Here is a 26610-nt window from a genome sequence, read left to right as displayed (position 1 = left end):
TGAAATGATTTAATTATTTTATCCAATGGTGCATTTCTAATCTCATATAGTCCTTTAGGCTGTCCAATCTGTATTGGATTTGATGTTGATTGTCTCGTCCTCAGATGATCGTTTGCATAATGACCCATACTAATTGATAGGCAATTTAATCGAACCTAATTTACCTTAGTAATGGTTTCATATTTTTTTACTTGTGCAAATTTTATTTTAATGGAAAATTATTAGGAAATTGTCCCATACGAAATATTAGTTTCATATTATCAGCCATATAAGTTATTAAGTAGTCACTTTATAATACAAAACTAATTGTGTGTAAATTCTATCTTAAAAAAAAGAAACCGAATCACTATGTTTTATTATCTTAAAAATATTTCTAATATGTTTTAAACTAACAAGCTTTATACTAAACAAACATTTTAAGTAAACGTTGGTATCGAAACAACAATAAATAATAACTTCTTATCCAGCGTTGTACGTGTTATTAAATTTACGGAAAATAAATAAAATAAACGTCTTATAACACTTAAAACATATTTACCGTACTCACAATACGGTAAATATACATAAAAGATGGTAAGTGGTGATCGATTTTGATTGGAAACTCCAATCATTATGTGAGGGATTCAGAAATTGCAAATGTTGCATTATTGCACAATGATAAGTAGTTATGCAATAATATTGATCATGATATTTTCATACACGTTTTATGATTAAGCTCTTCGTAGAATACTTAAGATTTATGTAGTTTTCTCTTGCATGAAAACGTATTTTAAGTAATCCTTGATACTTGGCTATAATGGGCTATTCAGATAAAAAAAAAATAAATATTACAAAAAATAATAACCTTTTTATTTTAGTATCTAATTAATTTAATTAAGATGATTTCTATTCAAATGCTTAACTCCAATTTGACGGACTATAGCTTTTGAAACGCGTTTTACGATCTTTTGCAATATCTTTAAACAAATCAACTTTAATTTAATACAGAAATATTACTTAAAACACATTTAACTATTATAATTTAATTTTTACAAGGTAATAGAAACTTTACAAGGAAATAGAAGCAAATGCTAAAGCCAAGACATGAATATGAATCCAATTCCTGATTTACCATTTGTCAGAATATTTTTAATACTAATATGATAAGGGTTTATTACTAAAAACACATTATTAAAAAAATTGGCTAAATATGTAAACTTTTTATGATCACTTGGTGGTTTGAGCAAAATCATAAAAAACATAGATATAGTATTTTTAGTTAATGAAGCAAAAGAATCTTTTACCTACAAAGGTTATTATCTTTAGGGGTGTCATAAAATCTCCAAAACAGGATCTAGAGAAAAGCGTCCATGTTATTGCAGTTTTACTGAGATAATCGATGTGTTTACGCCCCAACCACAACCACCACACCCTTCTAGCGTTAACTAACTCTGGTTTTATGCAACATAGAAGATTTTACATTCCGTGGTTCTCAGGCTATAATAAATACCATCCTGTCCATAATATATGTGTCACTATAGCATGAATTTCGTTATACATTCGGTTTAGGTAGGACACAAGATTCAGATCCTAACTAGATTTTTTCAGTAGTCAATTTGCACACATTTTTAGGGGTTAATTAGGTTTGATAAAATAATCTATCAAAATTAGTATGGGTCATTATGCAAACGATATCTGAGGACGAGACTATTAATTTCAAATAAAATACAGATTGAACAGCAAAAATGACAATCTGAGATTTAAAATTTAAATAAAATCAAAATCAAATAAAAAAATCCTTTATTGAAACAGTAAATTTGTATACATGAATTGTGTCAAATCAAGAATAAACATTACTATACATTTGGCATATTTACAACACTAATTAGTTAAGAGCTATAATCTATATGTATACGCTTTTTCGCCAACAACTACTTACGGTACAACCATTACAACTAACTATTAATTAGACATACTAATAGCTAATTGAAGAAGTCCTTAATCTTGTAGCAGCTTTTATCTGACAAAAATTTGAATAAACTCGTTTTAAATCTTTTAAAATCTGTCAAACCCTTCATGGTGCCAGACAGGATATTATACAATTATGAATAATAGCTATTATAATCTGGCTATTATACCAGAGTAATATGAAGAATGTTCAATGGTTGAAGTGCTATGTCTAGGGTTTATAAGGCTAATCTTTTGTATTTTGTTATTATTGTGATTAGCAGAGGTATTTGAAAATTTGACGAATTTTGTCTTATATACAAAATCAAACTATATATGTATATACTGGGAAAATTAAGAACTTTGTGATTTTTAAAATACTATTACAGGATTTTTTTTCATTTAAGTCCGAAAATAATTCGGATAATTCTCTTCTGCATTTTAAAAACTTGTTTTCTTACCCTTGGTTAAAACAACCAAGACATTTCATTGGATACAACAATGACTCAAACATTCTGATCATCAATTGTAAATTTTCCCAATGAAAATTCAAATTTGTACTAAATCATACAATTCATGTATATTAAACCGAAATGTCAACCGTTGTAATAAAGCTGTAATCATAAATAAATTAATTAAAATGCATAACAAAATCAAATAAACAAATTATTTTTTATTTATGCTCATTATCTTTTGGTTAATGGCTTGAGTAAATATTCTCACTTATAGTATTTGTATCAATTATGTCCATTGTGTGCAAATTAATTTAATAACAAGTAAAACCTAAACACTATTAACCTGTCCTCCCACCAGTGTTTAAAATCAGTGGGACCAAAAGTAATTTGTTAAACGACATTAAAACATAATGTTTAATCACAACAAACGAATTAAATCCATAATGTAGTACCGTACAACATTTCACCATCTCAAAGACGCTATGTATTGTTACAAGCCCGCCTGTCATAAACACTACCTACTTAAGGAAAAAACAAAGACAAGACACGACAACAGCTGTTGACAATGTCTTATATCATTGTCAGGCTTATGCAGTTCTTGTGTGTTTAGTAGATTACAAGAATTTTGTCAGAAAGACGTTCTTATGCATGGCTAAAGCAAAATATCTGTAGTTACTGGTAATCCATCTAAACAATGATGGTGCAGTGTGGGTATCCAATTATTCAATATGAATGATTATATGAATGAATGATATGAATGATGATATTTTGCAGTATACAGATCACACCATTACCTAATTTCAAACTAAATATCATAGTTGACAAGTAGACCATGGCCTTTTAGCTTTTGCCACAATGGCCGTTTCTGAAATGCCGTCGTGGCTTATGCCACCATAGCATTTTACTTTATGACACGATGGCCGTTTCTGAAATGCCATGGTGGCTTATGCCACTATGGCCTTTTCTTATTTTGCCATGGTGGCTTTGCCACGATGGCCGGTTTTGAAATGCCAGGGTGGCTTATGCCACGATGGCCTTTTGTTATTATGCCATTGTGGCTTCTGCCACGATGGGCTTTTACGTTATGCCGCCATGGCCGTTTCATGGGCCCAACATGTCGAAAGACTCGGTTACTTTGCGACCGCGTACACGTCCACTCACCACCCCTGCACTTTCCATACTTCCACCCTATACAGGACGTATACTTGCCAACCAGGAAATGAAATATAACCGTTCCAATCTGTTGGCTTCATGCTCTAACGATCGGCCCAAAGTTCACGGTGCGCCTTAGTTTCGTCGACCGGAGCGCTACTTTCGCATACTCGGGATCCTGGCCCAGTACCCACCCTTCCGCCGATCGTGCATATGTATAATTAGGCTTGTTTTATTCCTCATGTAGTTGTCTGTAAGAAATATAAATTTCACGCCAATTCGATGTTGGCGCCGGTCGTGGTCGTCCCTTGCAGTATCTGTAGCAATACGCTACTCGTAACGCCCACGCCTACGATTTCTACGGTCACCATCGGACTTTCCTACGCACATCCATACAGCCCTGCATGTTCCAAATTTTTACAGTATACAGATCACACCATTACCTAATTTCAAACTAAATATCATCTTGTTCTTCTTTTGGCGTGTGTCAGTAAAAAGTGCGCAAACCTGTTAGCTTCGGTTAGTTGTCAAGCCCACCGGGCCCAACATGTCGAATAACTGGGTTACCCCGCGACCGCGTACACGTCCACTCACTACCCCTGCACTTTCCATACTTCCACCCTATACAGAACGTATACTTGCCAACCAGGAAATTGTATATCACCTTTCCAGTCTGTTGGCTTCAGCCTCTATCATTCGGCCGAAAGTTCTCGGTGCGCCTCAGTTTCGGCCACCGCAGCGCTACTTTCGCAAACTCAGGTTCTCGTCCCGTATCCATCCTTCCGACGATCCTACCCCTGCACTTTCCAAACTACTACCCTATACAGAACTTATACTTGCCAACCAGGAAATTAAATATCACATTTCCACTCTGTTGGCTTCGTCCTCTAACAATCGGCCCAAAGTTCACGGTGCCCCTTAGTTTCGTCGACCGGAGCGCTACTTTCTCATACTCGGGATCTTGTCCCGTACCCACCCTTCCGCCGATCGTGCATATGTATAATTAGGCTTGTTTCATTCCTCATGTAGTTGTCTGTAAGAAATATAAATTTCACGCCAATTAGCTGTTGGCGCCGTTGGTTGTCGTCCCTTTCAGTATCTGTAGCAATACGCTACTCGTAACGCCCACGCCTACGATTTCTACGGTCACCATCGGACTTTCCTACGCACATCCATACAGCCCTGCATGTTCCAAATTTTTGCAGTATACAGATCACACCATTACCTAATTTCAAACTAAATATCATAGTTGACAAGTAGACCATGGCCTTTTAGCTTTTGCCACAATGGCCGTTTCTGAAATGCCGTCGTGGCTTATGCCACCATAGCATTTTACTTTATGACACGATGGCCGTTTCTGAAATGCCATGGTGGCTTATGCCACTATGGCCTTTTCTTATTTTGCCATGGTGGCTTTGCCACGATGGCCGGTTTTGAAATGCCAGTGTGGCTTATGCCACGATGGCCTTTTGTTATTATGCCATTGTGGCTTCTGCCACGATGGGCTTTTACGTTATGCCGCCATGGCCGTTTCATGGGCCCAACATGTCGAAAGACTCGGTTACTTTGCGACCGCGTACACGTCCACTCACCACCCCTGCACTTTCCATACTTCCACCCTATACAGGACGTATACTTGCCAACCAGGAAATGAAATATAACCGTTCCAATCTGTTGGCTTCATGCTCTAACGATCGGCCCAAAGTTCACGGTGCGCCTTAGTTTCGTCGACCGGAGCGTTACTTTCGCATACTCGGGATCCTGGCCCAGTACCCACCCTTCCGCCGATCGTGCATATGTATAATTAGGCTTGTTTCATTTCTCATGTAGTTGTCTGTAAGAAATATAAATTTCACGCCAATTCGATGTTGGCGCCGGTCGTGGTCGTCCCTTGCAGTATCTGTAGCAATACGCTACTCGTAACGCCCACGCCTACGATTTCTACGGTCACCATCGGACTTTCCTACGCACATCCATACAGCCCTGCATGTTCCAAATTTTTACAGTATACAGATCACACCATTACCTAATTTCAAACTAAATATCATCTTGTTCTTCTTTTGGCGTGTGTCAGTAAAAAGTGCGCAAACCTGTTAGCTTCGGTTAGTTGTCAAGCCCACCGGGCCCAACATGTCGAATAACTGGGTTACCCCGCGACCGCGTACACGTCCACTCACTACCCCTGCACTTTCCATACTTCCACCCTATACAGAACGTATACTTGCCAACCAGGAAATTGTATATCACCTTTCCAGTCTGTTGGCTTCAGCCTCTATCATTCGGCCGAAAGTTCTCGGTGCGCCTCAGTTTCGGCCACCGCAGCGCTACTTTCGCAAACTCAGGTTCTCGTCCCGTATCCATCCTTCCGACGATCCTACCCCTGCACTTTCCAAACTACTACCCTATACAGAACTTATACTTGCCAACCAGGAAATTAAATATCACATTTCCACTCTGTTGGCTTCGTCCTCTAACAATCGGCCCAAAGTTCACGGTGCCCCTTAGTTTCGTCGACCGGAGCGCTACTTTCTCATACTCGGGATCTTGTCCCGTACCCACCCTTCCGCCGATCGTGCATATGTATAATTAGGCTTGTTTCATTCCTCATGTAGTTGTCTGTAAGAAATATAAATTTCACGCCAATTAGCTGTTGGCGCCGTTGGTTGTCGTCCCTTGCAGTATCTGTAGCAATACGCTACTCGTAACGCCCACGCCTACGATTTCTACGGTCACCATCGGACTTTCCTACGCACATCCATACAGCCCTGCATGTTCCAAATTTTTGCAGTATACAGATCACACCATTACCTAATTTCAAACTAAATATCATCTTGTTCTTCTTTTGGCGTGTGTCAGTAAAAAGTGCGCTAATCTGTTAGCTTCGGTTAGTTGTCAAGCCCACCGGGCCCAACATGTCGAATAACTGGGTTACCCCGCGACCGCGTACACGTCCACTCACTACCCCTGCACTTTCCATACTTCCACCCTATACAGAACGTATACTTGCCAACCAGGAAATTGTATATCACCTTTCCACTCTGTTGGCTTCAGCCTCTATCATTCGCCCGAAAGTTCTCGGTGCGCCTCAGTTTCGGCCACCGCAGCGCTACTTTCGCAAACTCAGGTTCTCGTCCCGTATCCATCCTTCCGACGATCCTACCCCTGCACTTTCCAAACTACTACCCTATACAGAACTTATACTTGCCAACCAGGAAATTAAATATCACATTTCCACTCTGTTGGCTTCGTCCTCTAACAATCGGCCCAAAGTTCACGGTGCCCCTTAGTTTCGTCGACCGGAGCGCTACTTTCTCATACTCGGGATCTTGTCCCGTACCCACCCTTCCGCCGATCGTGCATATGTATAATTAGGCTTGTTTCATTCCTCATGTAGTTGTCTGTAAGAAATATAAATTTCACGCCAATTAGCTGTTGGCGCCGTTGGTTGTCGTCCCTTGCAGTATCTGTAGCAATACGCTACTCGTAACGCCCACGCCTACGATTTCTACGGTCACCATTGGACTTTCCTACGCACATCCATACAGCCCTGCATGTTCCAAATTTTTACAGTATACAGATCACACCATTACCTAATTTCAAACTAAATATCATCTTGTTCTTCTTTTGGCGTGTGTCAGTAAAAAGTGCGCTAATCTGTTAGCTTCGGTTAGTTGTCAAGCCCACCGGGCCCAACATGTCGAATAACTGGGTTACCCCGCGACCGCGTACACGTCCACTCACTACCCCTGCACTTTCCATACTTCCACCCTATACAGAACGTATACTTGCCAACCAGGAAATTGTATATCACCTTTCCACTCTGTTGGCTTCAGCCTCTATCATTCGCCCGAAAGTTCTCGGTGCGCCTCAGTTTCGGCCACCGCAGCGCTACTTTCGCAAACTCAGGTTCTCGTCCCGTATCCATCCTTCCGACGATCCTACCCCTGCACTTTCCAAACTACTACCCTATACAGAACTTATACTTGCCAACCAGGAAATTAAATGTCACATTTCCACTCTGTTGGCTTCGTCCTCTAACAATCGGCCCAAAGTTCACGGTGCCCCTTAGTTTCGTCGACCGGAGCGCTACTTTCGCATACTCGGGATCCTGGCCCAGTACCCACCCTTCCGCCGATCGTGCATATGTATAATTAGGCTTGTTTCATTCCTCATGTAGTTGTCTGTAAGAAATATAAATTTCACGCCAATTCGATGTTGGCGCCGTTCGTTGTCGTCCCTTGCAGTATCTGTAGCAATACGCTACTCGTAACGCCCACGCCTACGATTTCTACGGTCACCATCGGACTTTCCTACGCACATCCATACAGCCCTGCATGTTCCAAATTTTTACAGTATACACATCACACCATTACCTAATTTCAAACTAAATATCATCTTGTTCTTCTGTTGGCGTGTGTCAGTAAAAAGTGCGCAAACCTGTTACCTTCTGTTATTTGTCAAGCCCACCGGGCCCAACATGTCGAAAGACTCGGTTACTTTGCGACCGCGTACACGTCCACTCACCACCCCTGCACTTTCCATACTTCTATCATATACAGAACGTATACTTGCCAACCAGGATATGAAATATAACCGTTCCAATCTGTTGGCTTCATGCTCTAACAATCGCCCCAAAGTTCTCGGTGCGCCTCAGTTTCGGCGACCGGAGCGCTACTTTCGCATACTCAGGTCACGTCCCGTACCCACCCTTCCGCCTATCGTGCATATGTATAATTAGGCTTGTTTCATTTCTCATGTAGTTGTCTGTGAGAAATATAAATTTCACACCAATTCGCTGTTGGCGCCGGTCGTGATCGTCCCGTGCAGTATCTGTAGCAATACGGTACTCGTAACGCCCACGCCTACGATTACTACGGTCCCCATCGGAATTTCCTACGCACATCCATACAGCCCTGCATGTTCCAAATTTATACAGTATACAGATCACACCATTACCTAATTTCAAACAAAATATCATCTTGTTCTTCTGTTGGCGTGTGTCAGTAAAAAGCGCGCAAACCTGTTAGTTTCGGTTATTTGTCAAGGCCACCGGGCCCAACATGTCGAAAAACTGGGTTACCCCGCGACCGCGTACACGTCCACTCACTACCCCTGCACTTTCCATACTTCCACCCTATACAGAACGTATACTAGCCAACCAGGAAATTGTATATCACCTTTCCACTCTGTTGGCTTCAGCCTCTATCATTCGCCCGAAAGTTCTCGGTGCGCCTCAGTTTCGGCGACCGCAGCGCTACTTTCGCAAACTCAGGTTCTCGTCCCGTATCCATCCTTCCGACGATCCTACCCCTGCACTTTCCAAACTACTACCCTATACAGAACTTATACTTGCCAACCAGGAAATTAAATATCACATTTCCACTCTGTTGGCTTCGTCCTCTAACAATCGGCCCAAAGTTCACGGTGCCCCTTAGTTTCGTCGACCGGAGCGCTACTTTCTCATACTCGGGATCTTGTCCCGTACCCACCCTTCCGCCGATCGTGCATATGTATAATTAGGCTTGTTTCATTCCTCATGTAGTTGTCTGTAAGAAATATAAATTTCACGCCAATTCGCTGTTGGCGCCGTTCGTTGTCGTCCCTTGCAGTATCTGTAGCAATACGCTACTCGTAACGCCCACGCCTACGATTTCTACGGTTCCCATCGGACTTTCCTACGCACATCCATACAGCCTTGCATGTTCCAAATTTTTACAGTATACACATCACACCATTACCTAATTTCAAACTAAATATCATCTTGTTCTTCTGTTGGCGTGTGTCAGTAAAAAGTGCGCAAACCTGTTAGCTTCGGTTAGTTGTCAAGCCCACCGGGCCCAACATGTCGAATAACTGGGTTACCCCGCGACCGCGTACACGTCCACTCACTACCCCTGCACTTTCCATACTTCCACCCTATACAGGACGTATACTTGCCAACCAGGAAATGAAATATAACCGTTCCAATCTGTTGGCTTCATGCTCTAACAATCGCCCCAAAGTTCACGGTGCGCCTTAGTTTCGGCGACCGGAGCGCTACTTTCGCATACTCGGGATCTCGTCCCGTATCCATCCTTCCGACGATCCTACCCATGCACTTTCCAAACTACTACCCTATACAGAACTTATACTTGCCAACCAGGAAATTAAATATCACATCTCCACTCTGTTGGCTTCGTCCTCTAACATTCGGCCCAAAGTTCTTGGTGCGCCTCAGTTTCGCCGACCATAGCGCGACCTTCTCAACCTTTTTTAGAAGTGTTTGCGTCCAAGTCCAAGTGTAGCGTAACACAATGCAATTGATTCTCTCACTAATGAAACTCCCCTTCCGCAACGTGATGTATTTATAGTATTACGTTTTTCTACATGCCCCCCCCCCACATACCGTTTTGGATGGTGTATATTGCATTTTGTAAAAGGCCACCCTGGCCGTCTCTGAGTTTACTTGATGCCACCGTGGCATTTCCACTCCTTCAAACCAATGACGTTCGAAAAGTGTTGGTAAATGTCTTAGAACTTCCCCGTTTATTGAACTAGACCGTTTTGAATATTTAACATAGATATTTACAGAAAACACAACACGTTATTTAAACCACTACTACTACTAACAACACCTTCTCACACCAACGTTCAACATCGACAATCGCACAAGAAGCTTAATGAAGCGCAATCACTAGGGGTTCGGTATACTTAGAGGGACGGTTTAAACCGTGCCATTTTGGCATTTCTTACTAACCGTATTAATACCTAGGGTTAATTTCGAAGAACAGTCAAAACTGCTGTATGTTTATGAAAATTACTTGAAAGAAGCTGTTTTATAAGTATTTTTGGAAAAATGCCACCTTGGCCCCCATGGAGGGTGAAGTGCCATCGTGGCATTTTCTCATTTCTGCACCCCTTCACACCCAATAGCCTCGAAAAGTGTTACAAAACCTTCTACAACTAATAAATTTCCTTAAGAAATGCTTTTTGACGATTTAACATCGATTTTAACAAAAGTTACCAAATTTTAGTATAAGGGCACCTACCGTAGGTAGATATCAATACATTACCGGCATTTTTTCCCCAAATCCGAGCAAACAGTTTTCTAAAACTGAAAAATCCGTATTGCAACCTTTCAAACTGGCATTTTCCACTCAAACTACAACCAATAGCACCTAACAACACCATCTCACACTGCCGCACACGTATTTTGCTGTATTATACGCTTTTTATGTTAAATGCCACCCTGGCCTTATGTGAGTTTAAACCGGGCCACTGTGGCATTTCTTACTAACCGTGTTAATACCATTAGGAACTTTGGAAGAACAGTCAAAACTGCTGTATGTTTATGAAAATTACTTGAAAGAAGCTGTTTTGTAAGTATTTTTGGAAAAAGGCCACCTTGGCCCTCATGGACGGTGAAGTGCCATCGTGGCATATTCTAATTTCTGCACCCCTTCACACCCAATAGCGTCGAAAAGTGTTACAAAACCTTCTACAACTAATTAATTTCCTTAAGAAATGGTTTTAGAGGATTTAACATCGATTCTTAAAAAAATTACCAAATTTTAGTCTCAGGGCACCTACCGTAGGTAGATATTAATACCTTACCTGCATTTTTTTCCCAAATGCGAGCAAAAAGTTTATAAAACTGAAAAATCCGTATTGCAACCTTTCAAACTGGCATTTTCCACTCAAACTACAACCAATAGCACCTAACAACACCTTCTCACACTGCCGCACACGTATTTTGCTGTATTATACGCTTTTTATGTTTAATGCCACCCTGGCCTTATGTGGGTTTAAACCGGGCCACTGTGGCATTATCTACTAACCGTGTTAATACCATTAGGAACTTTGGAAGAACAGTCAAAACTGCTGTATGTTTATGAAAATTACTTGAAAGAAGCTGTTTTATAAGTATTTTTGGAAAAAAGGCCACCTTGGCCCCCATGGACGGTGAAGTGCCATCGTGGCATATTCTAATTTCTGCACCCCTTCACACCCAATAGCCTCGAAAAGTGTTACAAAACCTTCTACAACTAATAAATTTCCTTAAGAAATGCTTTTTGAGGATGTAACATCGATTTTTACAAAAATTACCAATTTTTTGTCTTAGGGCACCTACCGTAGGTAGATATCAATACCTTACCTGCATTTTTTCCCCAAATCCAAGCAAAAAGTTTTCTAAAACTGAAAAATCCGTATTGCAATCTTCCAAACTGGCGTTTTCCACTCAAACTACAACCAATAACACCTAACAACACCTTCTCACACTGCCGCACACGTATTTTGCTGTATTATACGCTTTTTATGTTAAATGCCACCCTGGCCTTATGTGAGTTTAAACCGGGCCACTGTGGCATTTCTTACTAACCGTGTTAATACCATTAGGAACTTTGGAAGAACAGTCAAAACTGCTGTATGTTTATGAAAATTACTTGAAAGAAGCTGTTTTATAAGTATTTTTGGAAAAAGGCCACCTTGGCCCCCATGGACGGTGAAGTGCCATCGTGGCATATTCTAATTTCTGCACCCCTTCACACCCAATAGCCTCGAAAAGTGTTATAAAACCTTCTACAACTAATAAATTTCCTTAAGAAATGCTTTTTGACGATTTAAACAAAAATTACCAAATTTTGGTCTCAGGGCACCTACCGTAGATAGATATCAATACCTTACCTGCATTTTTTCCCCAAATCCGAGCAAAAAGTTTTCTAAAACTGAAAAACCCGTATTGCAACCTTCCTAACTGGCGTTTTCCACTCAAACTACAACCAATGACACCTAACAACACCTTCTCACACTGCCGCACACGTATTTTGCTGTATTATACGCTTTTTATGTTTAATGCCACCCTGGCCTTCTGTGATTTTAAACCGTGCCACTGTGGCATTATCTACTAACCGTGTTAATACCATTAGGAACTTTGGAAGAACAGTCAAAACTGCTGTATGTTTATGAAAATTACTTGAAAGAAGCTGTTTTATAAGTATTTACGGAAAAATCCCACCTTGGCCCCCATGGAGTGTGAAGTGCCATCGTGGCATGTTCTAATTTCTTCACCCCATCACACCCAATAGCGTCGAAAAGTGTTACAAAACCTTCTACAACTAATTAATTTCCTTAAGAAATGCTTTTTGAGGATTTAACATCGATTCTTAAAAAAATTACCAAATTTTAGTCTCAGGGCACCTACCGTAGGTAGATATTAATACCTTACCTGCATTTTTTCCCCAAATCCGAGCAAAAAGTTTTCTAAAACTGAAAACTCCGTATTGCAACCTTTCAAACTGGCATTTTCCACTCAAACTACAACCAATAGCACCTAACAACACCATCTCACACTGCCGCACACGTATTTTGCTGTATTATACGCTTTTTATGTTAAATGCCACCCTGGCCTTATGTGAGTTTAAACCGGGCCACTGTGGCATTTCTTACTAACCGTGTTAATACCATTAGGAACTTTGGAAGAACAGTCAAAACTGCTGTATGTTTATGAAAATTACTTGAAAGAAGCTGTTTTGTAAGTATTTTTGGAAAAAGGCCACCTTGGCCCCCATGGACGTTGAAGTGCCATCGTGGCATATTCTAATTTCTGCACCCCTTCACACCCAATAGCGTCGAAAAGTGTTACAAAACCTTCTACAACTAATTAATTTCCTTAAGAGATGGTTTTAGAGGATTTAACATCGATTCTTAAAAAAATTACCAAATTTCAGTCTCAGGGCACCTACCGTAGGTAGATATTAATACCTTACCTGCATTTTTTTCCCAAATGCGAGCAAAAAGTTTATAAAACTGAAAAATCCGTATTGCAACCTTTCAAACTGGCATTTTCCACTCAAACTACAACCAATAGCACCTAACAACACCTTCTCACACTGCCGCACACGTATTTTGCTGTATTATACGCTTTTTATGTTTAATGCCACCCTGGCCTTATGTGGGTTTAAACCGGGCCACTGTGGCATTATCTACTAACCGTGTTAATACCATTAGGAACTTTGGAAGTACAGTCAAAACTGCTGTATGTTTATGAAAATTACTTGAAAGAAGCTGTTTTATAAGTATTTTTGGAAAAAGGCCACCTTGGCCCCCATGGAGGGTGAAGTGCCTTCGTGGCATATTCTAATTTCTGCACCCCTTCACACCCAATAGCCTCGAAAAGTGTTACAAAACCTTCTACAACTAATAAATTTCCTTAAGAAATGCTTTTTGAGGATTTAACATCGATTTTTACAAAAATTACCAATTTTTTGTCTTAGGGCACCTACCGTAGGTAGATATCAATACCTTACCTGCATTTTTTCCCCAAATCAAAGCAAAAGTTTATAAAACTGAAAAATCCGTATTGCAACCTTCCAAACTGGCGTTTTCCACTCAAACTACAACCAATAACACCTAACAACACCTTCTCACACTGCCGCACACGTATTTTGCTGTATTATACGCTTTTTATGTTAAATGCCACCCTGGCCTTATGTGAGTTTAAACCGGGCCACTGTGGCATTTCTTACTAACCGTGTTAATACCATTAGGAACTTTGGAAGAACAGTCAAAACTGCTGTATGTTTATGAAAATTACTTGAAAGAAGCTGTTTTATAAGTATTTTTGGAAAAAGGCCACCTTGGCCCCCATGGACGGTGAAGTGCCATCGTGGCATATTCTAATTTCTGCACCCCTTCACACCCAATAGCCTCGAAAAGTGTTACAAAACCTTCTACAACTAATAAATTTCCTTAAGAAATGCTTTTTGAGGATTTAACATCGATTTTTACAAAAATTACCAAATTTTTGTCTTAGGGCACCTACCGTAGGTAGATATCAATACCTTACCTGCATTTTTTCCCCAAATCAAAGCAAAAGTTTCATAAAACTGAAAAATCCGTATTGCAACCTTCCAAACTGGCATTTTCCACTCAAACTACAACCAATAACACCTAACAACACCTTCTCACACTGCCGCACACGTATTTTTCTGTATTATACGCTTTTTATATTTAATGCCACCCTGTCCTTCTGTGAGTTTAAACCGTGCCACTGTGGCATTTTCTTTCTAACCTTGTTAATACTTAAGGTTACTTTGGAAGAACAGTCAAAACTTCTAATAAATGCCTGGCAGTAATTCAAAAATGTTCCCTTGCGGTATTCCCTACCTTGCGGTGTCGTTGTTAACATATCCAAAGCCACCCACGCAAATCAACAAGTAACCAACGGCCACCGTGGCATTTCTCTTAATTATTAATCGTATACTAAATACCGTCTATTGGTTACTACCATGAAAATGAATTCATCATTAATTGAACTGTTAAAGAAAAATTCCCTAACAACACACATTAGTACGTTGCAAGTGTAAATAATTATAATTTAATTAATAGACAACAATGCAGTTTCACACCGATGCATTGGTGTTGTTCGGCCGTGTTCGGCTTATTTCGGACACCATCGCCTGTCAAGGTGATAGCCCCCACTACTGTAGTATTGTTGGTGTTATCAAACCCGCTTTATCAATCCAGTTCAAAAGGTGTTATTGAAAAATTTTTTCCCCCTGAGCCACGGGTGGTCCTTTTTGTCCGTGCCCACAACTAATGTAGTGTTTGACAGGTGTCCAGCAGGGTGCCACCCCTCAATTAGCTGCCACCTTTGTTAGGCGCGTGCCATCCCCTTTACAATATCTCCCTGCGTACAACTCTTTCTTATATTGTTGTTATCATTTCATCAAACCAATTTCATATGTGACTTAATTGATGTATGGAAACAATAATTGTAATGACAACTATATGTATATATATGAAGATGAAATTAATAGTCAATTGTATGTCAACAAATCTTTATTAATAATACTCATTTTATTACATTAAACTATATTCATCTAAACCAATTGCAATGAATTTTACCCCTATATACAATATAACTTTCATTATTTTAATAATAATCAATTCCCAACTTATGCTAATAACATGCTAATATATAATTATTTATTCCAATGACTTTTTATTCCTCAACCCTGTGTCTTTGTCTTGCGAAATTATAAAGGGATGTGATTCGCGCCTATTTCTTTCTCTTGGGATCTAGCTAGCTACCATTGCAGTCGTGTTCGGCGTTTGTCCGACCGTTTTTTAACTGTATTTTTCAATTTTCCAAAAAATGTATAATTCGGCCCTCAACACCTAAATTTTAACCCAATTATTAAAGTAAATTATTAAATTAGCTAGTCCCAGTGCGAAGAAATAAATATGTCAACTTCAAATGTAAGTACAACAATGTCACCCTAGGCCTAGTCTATTGCATTGCAAAAACTTGTTTTCAATCTTTAAAAACGGTGTAAAGAAATATTTAGTACAAATTTACAACCAAATCAGTCCATTGCCTAATAAACAGTGTATATTTTCACCAGTGATTTATCATAGTAGAGTACTTATACACTTTAAAAAGACCCATTGCCTGGCCAAACCACATGGTTGACCAGTTTTCTGTTCAGATGTAAAACAAATAAAATGAACCTACAACTATATATATCTAATAACAGTAGTTGATGTCTAAAATATAACGATAAAGAATTTGCACAGGCCTGCATGTATATAGAATAACTGTACTTGAACACTACATTCCGTTATCAAAAGGCCATGCCATTTTATTCCATTACCTACAAGAAATACAGCCATCATTTGCAATTACAGTCTGTTTCTATACATGAAATCAATAACATTTCGCATAACCGTACCCCATTGTGTTAATAACTTTAGCCCGTATACCCAGGGCGCAGGTTACAGTTTAGATATAGGCTAGTGTGTTGAACACCCGCTCTAACGAACACAACATTGTGGGTAAATGCCAACCAAATTATGTAGGCTAATTAGCATTAGGTTGAAGCCCAATCAGTTACAGCAATATTACAGTTATATAGCACCATTTTACATACAATACAATCAACAGCATGACTATGCTCGCATACATTTTGACCTAGGTTAAAGATTTTTAACCATATAACCATTTTTACACGTTATCCAACAAATTTATATAATCGTAATCAATCAACTAAACAACCATTGAATAATAAAAAATAATGGAATGTTGACTAGGCCTATACTCAACATAGAATAAGCCATACATCGCCACAATATACACCTATAGCCGGGTACAGTTTCTTAACTGGGCTATGCTGATATCAATTGAAACTATCGAATTGAAAATATTGATAAATAATCGATAATTTAAAATATATTTACTATCAAATTAAACTATCTTAACCTAACCTAACCAACCGAACTTGCTGATGGTGAAAAAATCGCATGAAGGTTTACTAATCGAATTGATAGTTTCAATCGATATTATCGTAGCCCAGTTATCAAACTGTACCCCTATAGCCTATATTGATAGGTCCAGTTTAAAATAAAAATTAACCTATTACATTGATTGCTATGACATTTATTAATCTACAGTCACTATCGTATGACAAGTGAACAAGTATGACTATCGTTCCGTTGAAGTGCAGGCTAATGAGTTGTATAATTTATATGTTGTCCACGTATTTCCCTGTGCTATATATGGCATCGATGTAGGTCAGCAGTTATGACAACAGATATATTGTGATTACTTGTACGCCTAGCCTAATAAATTTAGGTTATGTTACATATCCTTTGCTCTTAGCCTATCGTATTGTAGTTTGCCTGTGGAATACATAGGCCTGTATACCCTATCTACTCACAAAGAAATAGATAAATCATGCATTACCTGTTGCACACATACTAGAGCAGCAGCCTACCTATTTAAATATTCATATTAGTAGTAATGTATGTTTTCAGGTTAAAAAAACACTTGATCAACAAGTTATTGAATTCATTGAAGATCACCTCCCCGCACCCTATGAATTTTGGCCCCAGCATATTGCTAACGCACTCCGTTATGAAAACCTTTTCAACATTAACCATCAAAGTCAAACCGTAGTAGCCACATTCTTTATCGTAAACGGTGTACAGCTACATGTTGCCAAAGAGTTATTGAGCAATTGCCATTGTACTCCAAGTCAAATATTCGAATTCGGCAGATGTTGGGAATATGCAAACCAAACCAATGACTATTTTTCATACGATCTAATTAGGAGGATGTATGTTGACATGACTGGTGCTCCCAGACGACCACAGTCCACTTCGTCCACATCTCGTTCTGGCGGGGGAGTTTTATTAGTGAGAGACGCTATTCCACTGTGTAACCCGAACACTTTTCAATTTCAGGATGATTCTTCTTCATCAGAGTCCGTTTTGCCTGCGGTGCAACCTTCCGCCCGCAGTGCCAACGCTGCTGTCGTAGCACCACCTTCACAGTTTCGTCCCCCACCAGCTCCTGCTGTAGTCCAACCTGTGGCAGACTTCATAGATGACAGGCAGCTTGCCGAGGTCGCTGAGGCGTCAGAACAAGCTATCCAGGATGTCCTGCGTCAAGACCGTGAGTCCCATTGCAATTGCCAACTCGTTCATAGCTCCATTTCAATCGTTTGCGCCCGTGTGAGAGGGAACTCCAGTTATAGGGTTGTGTATTGCGACAAAACCGCTGTACATCTCTGGCCTAGCCAACCTAATTTCTATGGTACTACCTCCAAATCATGTACCTGCGACTCAGAACGTCTGCCCACACCAGTCACGTTAGTTTGCAAAAGTAGGCGTGGTTCCATTTTCCATCAGGTCAGTTACTGCGACTCAGATCACATTTATCTGTACAGTGACCAGGCTATAGCCCAACTTTCTCTGTCCCCCGCTCCCCCGTTGAAAAAACCTAAACTTGATGATAAGCCCACCGCATCGACAACATCCATCTCTCAGTCAATCTGGGACCAGGGTGCTATAGATGAACAGTGAGTATAAAATAAATAATTATGAAATAAACCAAAAATAGCCTAGTTTCCTTAAATATGTGCATAATAAATATACTATATTAAATTAAATAAAATTAGTACAATATCAATGCCTTAACGTATATTATCCTAATTATTTCTAGCTACAAATTATGTTATCGAAAATTTATGAATAAATAAAGTCATTTGAAAAACAACTTTTTACATTTCACTTCTAATAATTAGTAATTTCAAGAACTATGAACTTATCAAACTACAAAAAAATACCACAAGGTATGAAAAATCTTCAGCCTAACAATCTTTACTTTCTAATAACTGTACAGTATATGGGTTATTCAATGGTAAATAATGGTTTAGGGATCTGCTGAAAGTCGACCAACAATAACCAAGAAAAAACTGTTCCCTCCGCCAACTACCAAGCCAAAAAATCATGTAAGTCTAATGTTGTGTTTATTAAATAATATCCACATTTGTAATCCCTCTCGCTTTGCTAACAATGCACTATTAATGTTAACGCTTGTTATCCAACTGCACATTCCTCCCATTCATCAATTAAGTTATGATTGCACTAGGTTCACCCCCGCTAATTGTATCTAATGTGGGTATGTAGGTGAATGTAAGGCAACTTGCGAAACAGTGTTGTACTCAATAAAAACTCCAGTGTGTTTATGTCTGTTAAATCACTTTGAAATATTCCAGGCCTGTGTCAATTAACAGCTACTATAGACTACTGACATTTTAACAAACTGCATTTACGGTTCTCTAAACAAATCATTATTTTTACGGTATTTAGTATTGCTTCCATTTATGTAATATAATATTCACCATCCTACTGGTTGTGGCCCTCTCCTCGGCAATTTAGTTATAATTTATTGAAGTGTTTGCAATAATCTGTTACTTGTTGTTGTTATCAACAATTAATCAATTAATCATATATACAGGCCTACAATGAGAACATGAATTATTACACCAATGTTTAATAGCCTACTTGTGGAATTTTCATTCCATCTCGCACAGTACCAAATGTAAGAGAACTTTCATGGTGCTCAAATTTGCCCTTGCAACATCTTCGTTATTTTTATGTGAAACTGTTACCAGCCCTAACATAACTTAACCTAACCCAACACCACCCTAAACTTAAAAAACCTAACCTAACCCAACCTAACCTAACCCAACACCATACTCCACTAGCATGCATATAAGGACAAATTTTAACAATTGAAAAACCAATACCTCTCCTAACACAATCCTCAATTATCCAACTCCAAAAAAAAAACCCAAAAAAAAAACTTATATTATAAAACCGTTACACTGTAATTTCGTCGTTACAGATATATCAACCCTAGACACATCCGAAATAGTTGATGATCCATCCCATTCAAGCAACAGTTGTGCTGCCGCCACATCGGTCACCCTGAACACATCTGACTCAGGCCTTGATGAATCGCAACGTTTGCCGGTTACGAAGAAACGAAAACGAGTCAATACCCGTCCAAAGACCATAACGGCAAAATCGAAGGGTGAAATTTCTTCCGGCATAGACGAAGTCCCAGAGCGTGTCACACTAATTGATGGCATAGAATGCTTTGTCCCAAAAAAATCCCGTAAGAGCTCCCGTTTCTCTGTCCGTGTTTCTTTCCGTAAAGAATGGTTTGCCCCGCCTGAAATACGTAAGACGTACCTCGATTTCTTCAGCGGAGAATTCAAACTGGACGAGTACGTTATTGGTCTCGAACACAACACCTGTCCCAACAGCAACAGCTTAATCCATTTGCAGACATATGTCAAAACCTCAAAAAACGTCAGTTTCGTATCTCTCAGGGACTTCATCCTAGGACAAGCTAAAGGCAAATTGTTCATATCTTCCATGCATCTGTCCAGCGTGAGGGTACGTGAGGCCCTAATCCGTTATTGTAGCAAAGAAGACTACAGTTGCCTTTACAGTTGCAACACTTCTGAGTTGAGCGAATATGCTCGCACCTTCATCCTGTTGGCCCGCCAGTCCAGACCGTCTTTGTTATCATCTCTTGCTTTCAATAACAAGCACAGCCTTAAATACTACACTGACTCTTATGTTGAAGTGAAGAACAAGAGCCTCCCTGAATTTGGTGGGTATAAGCTGAACCACCAAGTAAGTCACGGATGGGTGGCCGAATCTGTTAACCACATCAGATTGTTCGTAAATGACACCAAGACTGATGTACGGAAGAAACGTCACCTTTATCTGAGCGGACCAGCCAATATGGGAAAAACCGCGTTTGCGTATGGAACCCTGTCAATAGAAGACCAGCAACATAGAATGTTTGTACCGAGCAACAGCTCAGACTTTTTCATGAGCGATTTGGATCCATCCATCCACAAGTTGATAGTGTTCGATGAATTCACCCCTGATTTCCACAGAAAAAATCAAATGATGTTGAACCCTCTTCTCAGTGGCAACACTGTTAGCATCGATCAGAAATGCCGTGGATATGCAATATCCGTACGATGGACGTCACCCATCATCATTTGCTCGAACTGTCCGATTGAAGACTATCCAGAAACATTCCAAACCAGGGTGAGGTCGATAGTGGCCGACAAGCCTATTCAAGAATTGATTGCGGAATACAACAATGAGTTGGGCGTTGATGTTGCCTATCCCTCTTCGATCAATGACGTCAGGCCCATAGCCACGATTGACCACCAGTACTTCGAATACAACATGTATTTTTTCAGACACGTACCATTAGAGACTCGTATAACACTTGTCGGAGAACCCCCCGAAACAGACTCCGGCATCGAGGTGCTGTCGGGAGACACAGACAACTCCAAATCCAGCAGTCATCATAGCAGGACTTCATTGACCCAACACTCGCATCCAGGAATAACCTCATCTGCAACAGGATCTCCGTCCCGCTCAGTCAATGCTGTGAGGTCTGTGAGGTCGTCCCAAAGCTCCAATTCGAGCAGACATCATCGCAGGACTTCATTGAGCCAACACTCGCAGACAAGAACAACCTCGTCTACAACAGGTTCTCCGTCCCGCTCAGTCTGTACCGTGAGGTCGTCTCAAAGATCGATATCTGTACGAAGTCACCGTCTATCGGGCAGGGCGTCATTGAATGAACCCTCGCAGAGAAGACTGTCCAATACTGCATCACACTCTCAACCCCGCCAATCTTCCCAGCGCAGTTCGCATTCCGGCAGGGCGTCACTGAGTGGACACTCAAAGTTGGCACGGCCATCATCTGCGAGACATTCTCAGCCCCGCATCTCAACACACTCGCATGCACCGTCCCAGCGTCTAGACGGCCTTTCCGCCCGCTCACCGTTGAACCGTAACCAACGACGACCACCTTCACCATCAACTAGCCTCACCAATTCAACCCTATCTCTTACCGGCTCACAAACCTACTCCCAAACGATCTATACAAACCATTCCACATTCACTAGCCCTTCACAAAATACTGTATCCGATCACCCGCCAACTTCAGACCCACTCTCCCTACATCCAGTTTACTACACCCGTAACACAATATCCCGACGAAACTTATTCCACGCCCCCTACGATTCCAATATTTCCCGCCATTCACTGTCACACACCCATGCCACGCCCACCCGTCACTCCCACCACTACAGCTTCACCACGCCCCAACGCTCGTCCCGCCACTCCCGTCGTTACTGCCCTATTAGTCCAGTATTTTCCCCCATCTCCACTTCCACTAGGTACTCCCGGTCCTCCAGTGTTGTCAGGACTCCCCCCCAAGACCCAAATGCCACCGAGCCCATCTTAGCACCTATCAATCTACGCCCTGTCCCAATCTATCCCAACTACACCTTGCCACTCCTAATCCAATCAAATTTCATAACCACCTATACCCAGGGTTTCACCAGCCAGTAGTAAATTCATAACACAACAACAACTAATTGCACCCACCAACCACTAACAAGTTTAACCATCACAAGTTTATAATTTAAAAAAACATACAATAAACGATAAACATACAAATTTCTAACACAATTGTTTTTCCCAAAATACAGGTCATCGTATGAATCTGCTAACGGATTATATTGCTACGCATCCGCTGATCCAAGCGTTCATTATGGGAAGGCGGACCACATACACACACATCGGGGTTGCAGTAAACTCGATGACTGCGTCTCGTACCCTGGGCGGGGTACTTGCACTGGTAACTCGTCCCAGCGACCCTGAACCCTGTCGCTGCACCCACCTTGCCCACGGCAGCTGTCCCAACCCCCGCTGCCCGTACGAGAACCCTGTGCGTAAACTTTGGAAGGACAGATTTCAAGCTTGCATTACTGGCCTTGGCAACACATCCGCCCTCCGCCTTCTCACAATTTACATCAGAACGCACCCCGAAGACGTGGAATACGTTTATGGAATCCCGTTCCCCATTAACCTATTTGACACACAATTGTTGCACTTTTTCCTCTCATTCACCTACAACCTTGGCTTGAACTTCAATCGTGACTTAGCTCAAATATTTCTCCGTACGACCCACTCACGCTATAACAATGACCTTCTATCCCCCCTCCACATCCGTGGGAACTCCACCCACAACCGGCTTCGTCCCTATAGCTACACTGGTGCTGAAGTGTCACTGATTGAGGAAATAGATGGGGCCCTCTTCAACTCCTATGCCTTTGTGAGAGCTAACATCAGGCCGCGGTCCTTCAGTAGGCATAATCTGCAGGTGCCACTTCCGCTAATACTTGAGTGGCTCGAGAAATTTGCTATCCCCAAAGTGATGGTGCTGCCCTCACCTGACACCCCCAACACCGTCATTTTGTCTCATTACCCGCAACCAAACACAAGGCTAGGACTAGAGAACACCGATGACACAGATTCAGACACCTCAGATCCCCCCTCTCCCCCACCTCGACCGACTCCCGAACCTCGACCCCTACCCCGCCAAAACTTCAGCCCGCCCCCCACACACCACAGCCCGCCCCCCACACAGCACAGCCCACCCCCCCAACGCACCCCTCCAGCAAATAGTAAACCTGTCACTCCCCCTCAGCCTCCCCGTTCCTCCCTACCTGACCACTCCCTGCCCTCAACATCTTACGGCCCACCACCCCCCAACCATCCAGTGGCCTTGCCAAGCACGTGGCTACCTCAGTACCTACAAGCAGCCGCTGGAGCGAGGAACGGTCTGAGGAACCTGAATCTGCCAGAGGACCTCCGCCAGCTACTCATTCTGGAGATGTCGACATTCCTCATCGCCAACGGCAGACTAGTGGATGACAGTTACCGTCCCAACCCGGCCGAGGCAGTTCTGGAGGTGGAGTCCTTTGTGTGCCGCCTAGTCGTCAACATACAAAGGTAGGCTTACATCAAAAATTTATTGTTGCCAATACAACCCTACTACAACAATATAACTTATAGATTACTGTAGGCCCACCATTTAGAACATGTTGTAATGAATTAGGCTTGTAGGGTGGTTGTCAAGAATGAATTACTCTGATACAGAGAGCCCTATGCAGAGGGAAGAACAAGAGCCTGCCTGAATTTGTAACACTATAATTAAAAAACAAACCACACCAGAAACGACACACAAAAACTGATTAATATTAGATAAAACAAATAGTAACCAAAAAGAATAAGATTGAAAACCAAAACAAAACCCAACACCCAAACTTACTTACAAACATATCAAACCCACACAACATTTAAAAGAACACCAAACCTACAAAGAAAACCTAACCTAACCCGTGGATTGTTGTATTATGTTGTATGTATGTTGACATGACTGGTGCTCCCAGACGACCACAGTCCAATTCGTCTACATCTCGTCCGGCGGGGGAGTTTCATTAGTGAGAGACGCTATTCCAATGTGTAACCCGAACATGTATCCCATTATACAACAGGAATTACCATTTACTGCTGACATCTGTCACATAGTTCAACCTAACCTAACCGCAACAGCTCTAACCTCACTGTCTATATATTTCGTATGTTGTGTGCAATGCTATTCATAAAGTAGGGTATTAATAATCAATATAACCTAATCAACAGTAGCTTTTATGTCAGTAAAACCACCTGTATGATGAATATGTCTCTTTACAGATTCCATTATGCCAGGATGGCTTCCCCGCCACAAGACGAGGTGCTGGCAACAACCCTACACACTTCTATCAACAGCGAGGCTGCTCCAACCCCACGCCGGTAAGGGATTGTTATCATAACCTTTGTTTCCATTGAATTCGAACCATTAAGGAAATGTAATTTAAATATGAAATATATATCTTTATGCGAAGGACAGACTGTACTGTTTTTAAAAATTTTGTTATAAATTCTATAAAAAATCTGTTCTGTTTTATTAACGGGTCATGAGAGATGTTAAATGTTAAATAGTTTTGATAAGTTCCATTTAGCTCATTAACGGAAGGACATACACACACCCCCATTTGAGTTTTGTTAATAATGCAATTAATAACAGAGTTGTTAGTGCTGTTAATAAGTCTTAAAAAACGCCACAACGGCTTTTTGGTTACACCCCTTACACCCAACAATTTTCCCGAAAAAATTCGAGCTTGAATTTGAATAATAAAATGCAACATCCTGACACAAGTAATAAATATTACTGTTTCCCAATAACTTTATTCTACATCTAATGTAATACACTTTAAATTTCATGTCCACTTATGGTCCCTTTCATTTCAATACTTTTCTAATATTACACTTTCTTGTCCAGGGCAACTTCAACTCCAGTCCAGGGCGTTGGAAGGTGCGAAGTGTCTGCGGATCAATGTCCGCGGCATGTGCTGAACTCTCCGGATCCTGGAAACCGGTAAGAGTAGTTTAGCATATAACTAATATACAACAAGTAGTAGCAAAGCTCCCGTACATTATACATACTTGACCATGTGTAATCCCACAACAAACGTTGCCTACAAATACGGCCACATAATACAATGATAACCATTGATCACACATCTCACAGAATTCAACCCAATGTTAGCTAACAACACAACTGACCTAACCGTCTATATATTTTATTTTGTGTGCAACGCACACTTGTAATAATTGTGCGCATGTTCAATCCCATAGCATACATGGCTTACATATATTGCCATATCATACAACAATATATATTAATCACATATGTCACAGAATTCACAAATATGTTTGGTAACAACACACCTAACCTAACCGTCTACATATTGTATGTTGTGAGCAACACATACTTGGAATTATTTATAAGTCTCTTGCTTAATCCCACAGCATACATGGCTAACAGATATGGCCATATCGTACAAAACTCATTGCTAATGAATGTAACTATCTGCAGATCGGACACCTCATCCCCGTTTCACGGGTTTCCATCTCCGCAGCCTTTGCCGATGACCTCACCGCAGCCTTCGCCCCAGCCTTCCCCACAGGCTTCCCCCCCCACTCTCCTCAGCCATCAGTGCAGCATCCCCAGACGCGTCGTACGAGAGCAACCACTCGTGCAGGCTCTGCAGCGTCAACCAGTGATGGGTGAGTTTATTTCTCCAGTAACATTGTTTAGAAAAGAAACAAAATGCCCTAATGGCATTTTAAATGCTATTTGTATTGTCAAATAATGATAAAACCATTGCCAATTATGTTCCGCATTAACCGTGGTGGAATATAGAAAAAGTAAAAAAAAAATACCACTGCGGCGTAAAGATAACAATATTCATGCCAGCATGGCATTTTACAGACAACTATATGACATTTGAATTTTTCGTTGATTGTGTAATTGTTTTTCATGGTGTAATGTAATGAAAATGTAATAGTTGGGGTTGAAACGAGCCGACACCCTATTTACGCTGCTACGTCAAGTTCATCTTTTGCGTTTTGGTGCAAAACGTCGCTGCGGAGTGAAATAGAGTGGTTTAGAGCCACTACGGCATTTACCCGTTGCGAGTAAATGCATTCCGTGACACTGTATGTACATTTGTAGTTTTTCTTGCGACCGTATCTGTTAACCGTCCATGTAAGTATGCCGACCCCCTAGTGATGGCGCTTCATTAAGCTTCAAGTGCGATTGCCTATGTTGAACTTAGGTGTGGTGTGAATGTCGTTGTTTTCGGAAACCCACCTTGGTGGTGAACCGTCCCTCTAGTTATGCCGACCCCCTAGTGATGGCGCTTCATTAAGCTTCACTTTTGATTGTTGATGTTTAAGTTGTCGTCGTGTATATTTGTTGCTGTTGCCCTGGTGTGAACGCAGCTTCGATCGGAAACTCACCGAGGCCTATTACCGT

General features: G+C 40.9%; 1 protein-coding gene across 1 annotated transcript; it reads left to right on the top strand.

Annotated features, from left to right (window-relative positions):
* Positions 1 to 15539: 15539 nt before the first annotated feature.
* On the top strand, positions 15540 to 25859 carry LOC128982504 (uncharacterized; the record flags this gene model as incomplete). The annotated part of the gene is made up of 6 exons (XM_054401464.1): positions 15540 to 15773; positions 17757 to 17967; positions 22394 to 23699; positions 24444 to 24542; positions 25072 to 25167; positions 25669 to 25859. Coding segments are annotated over exons 1-6 (1918 nt in total), but the record flags the coding sequence as incomplete, so codon positions are not given.
* Positions 25860 to 26610: the final 751 nt, after the last annotated feature.

Source organism: Macrosteles quadrilineatus, unplaced genomic scaffold, assembly GCF_028750875.1.
Source record: "Macrosteles quadrilineatus isolate MER2022 unplaced genomic scaffold, UCM_ALF_1.0 Scaffold_408__1_contigs__length_74776, whole genome shotgun sequence".
NCBI lineage: Eukaryota > Metazoa > Arthropoda > Insecta > Hemiptera > Cicadellidae > Macrosteles > Macrosteles quadrilineatus.
Note: the sequence above shows the minus strand (reverse complement) of the source record. Positions and strands in the feature narration are given on the sequence as shown.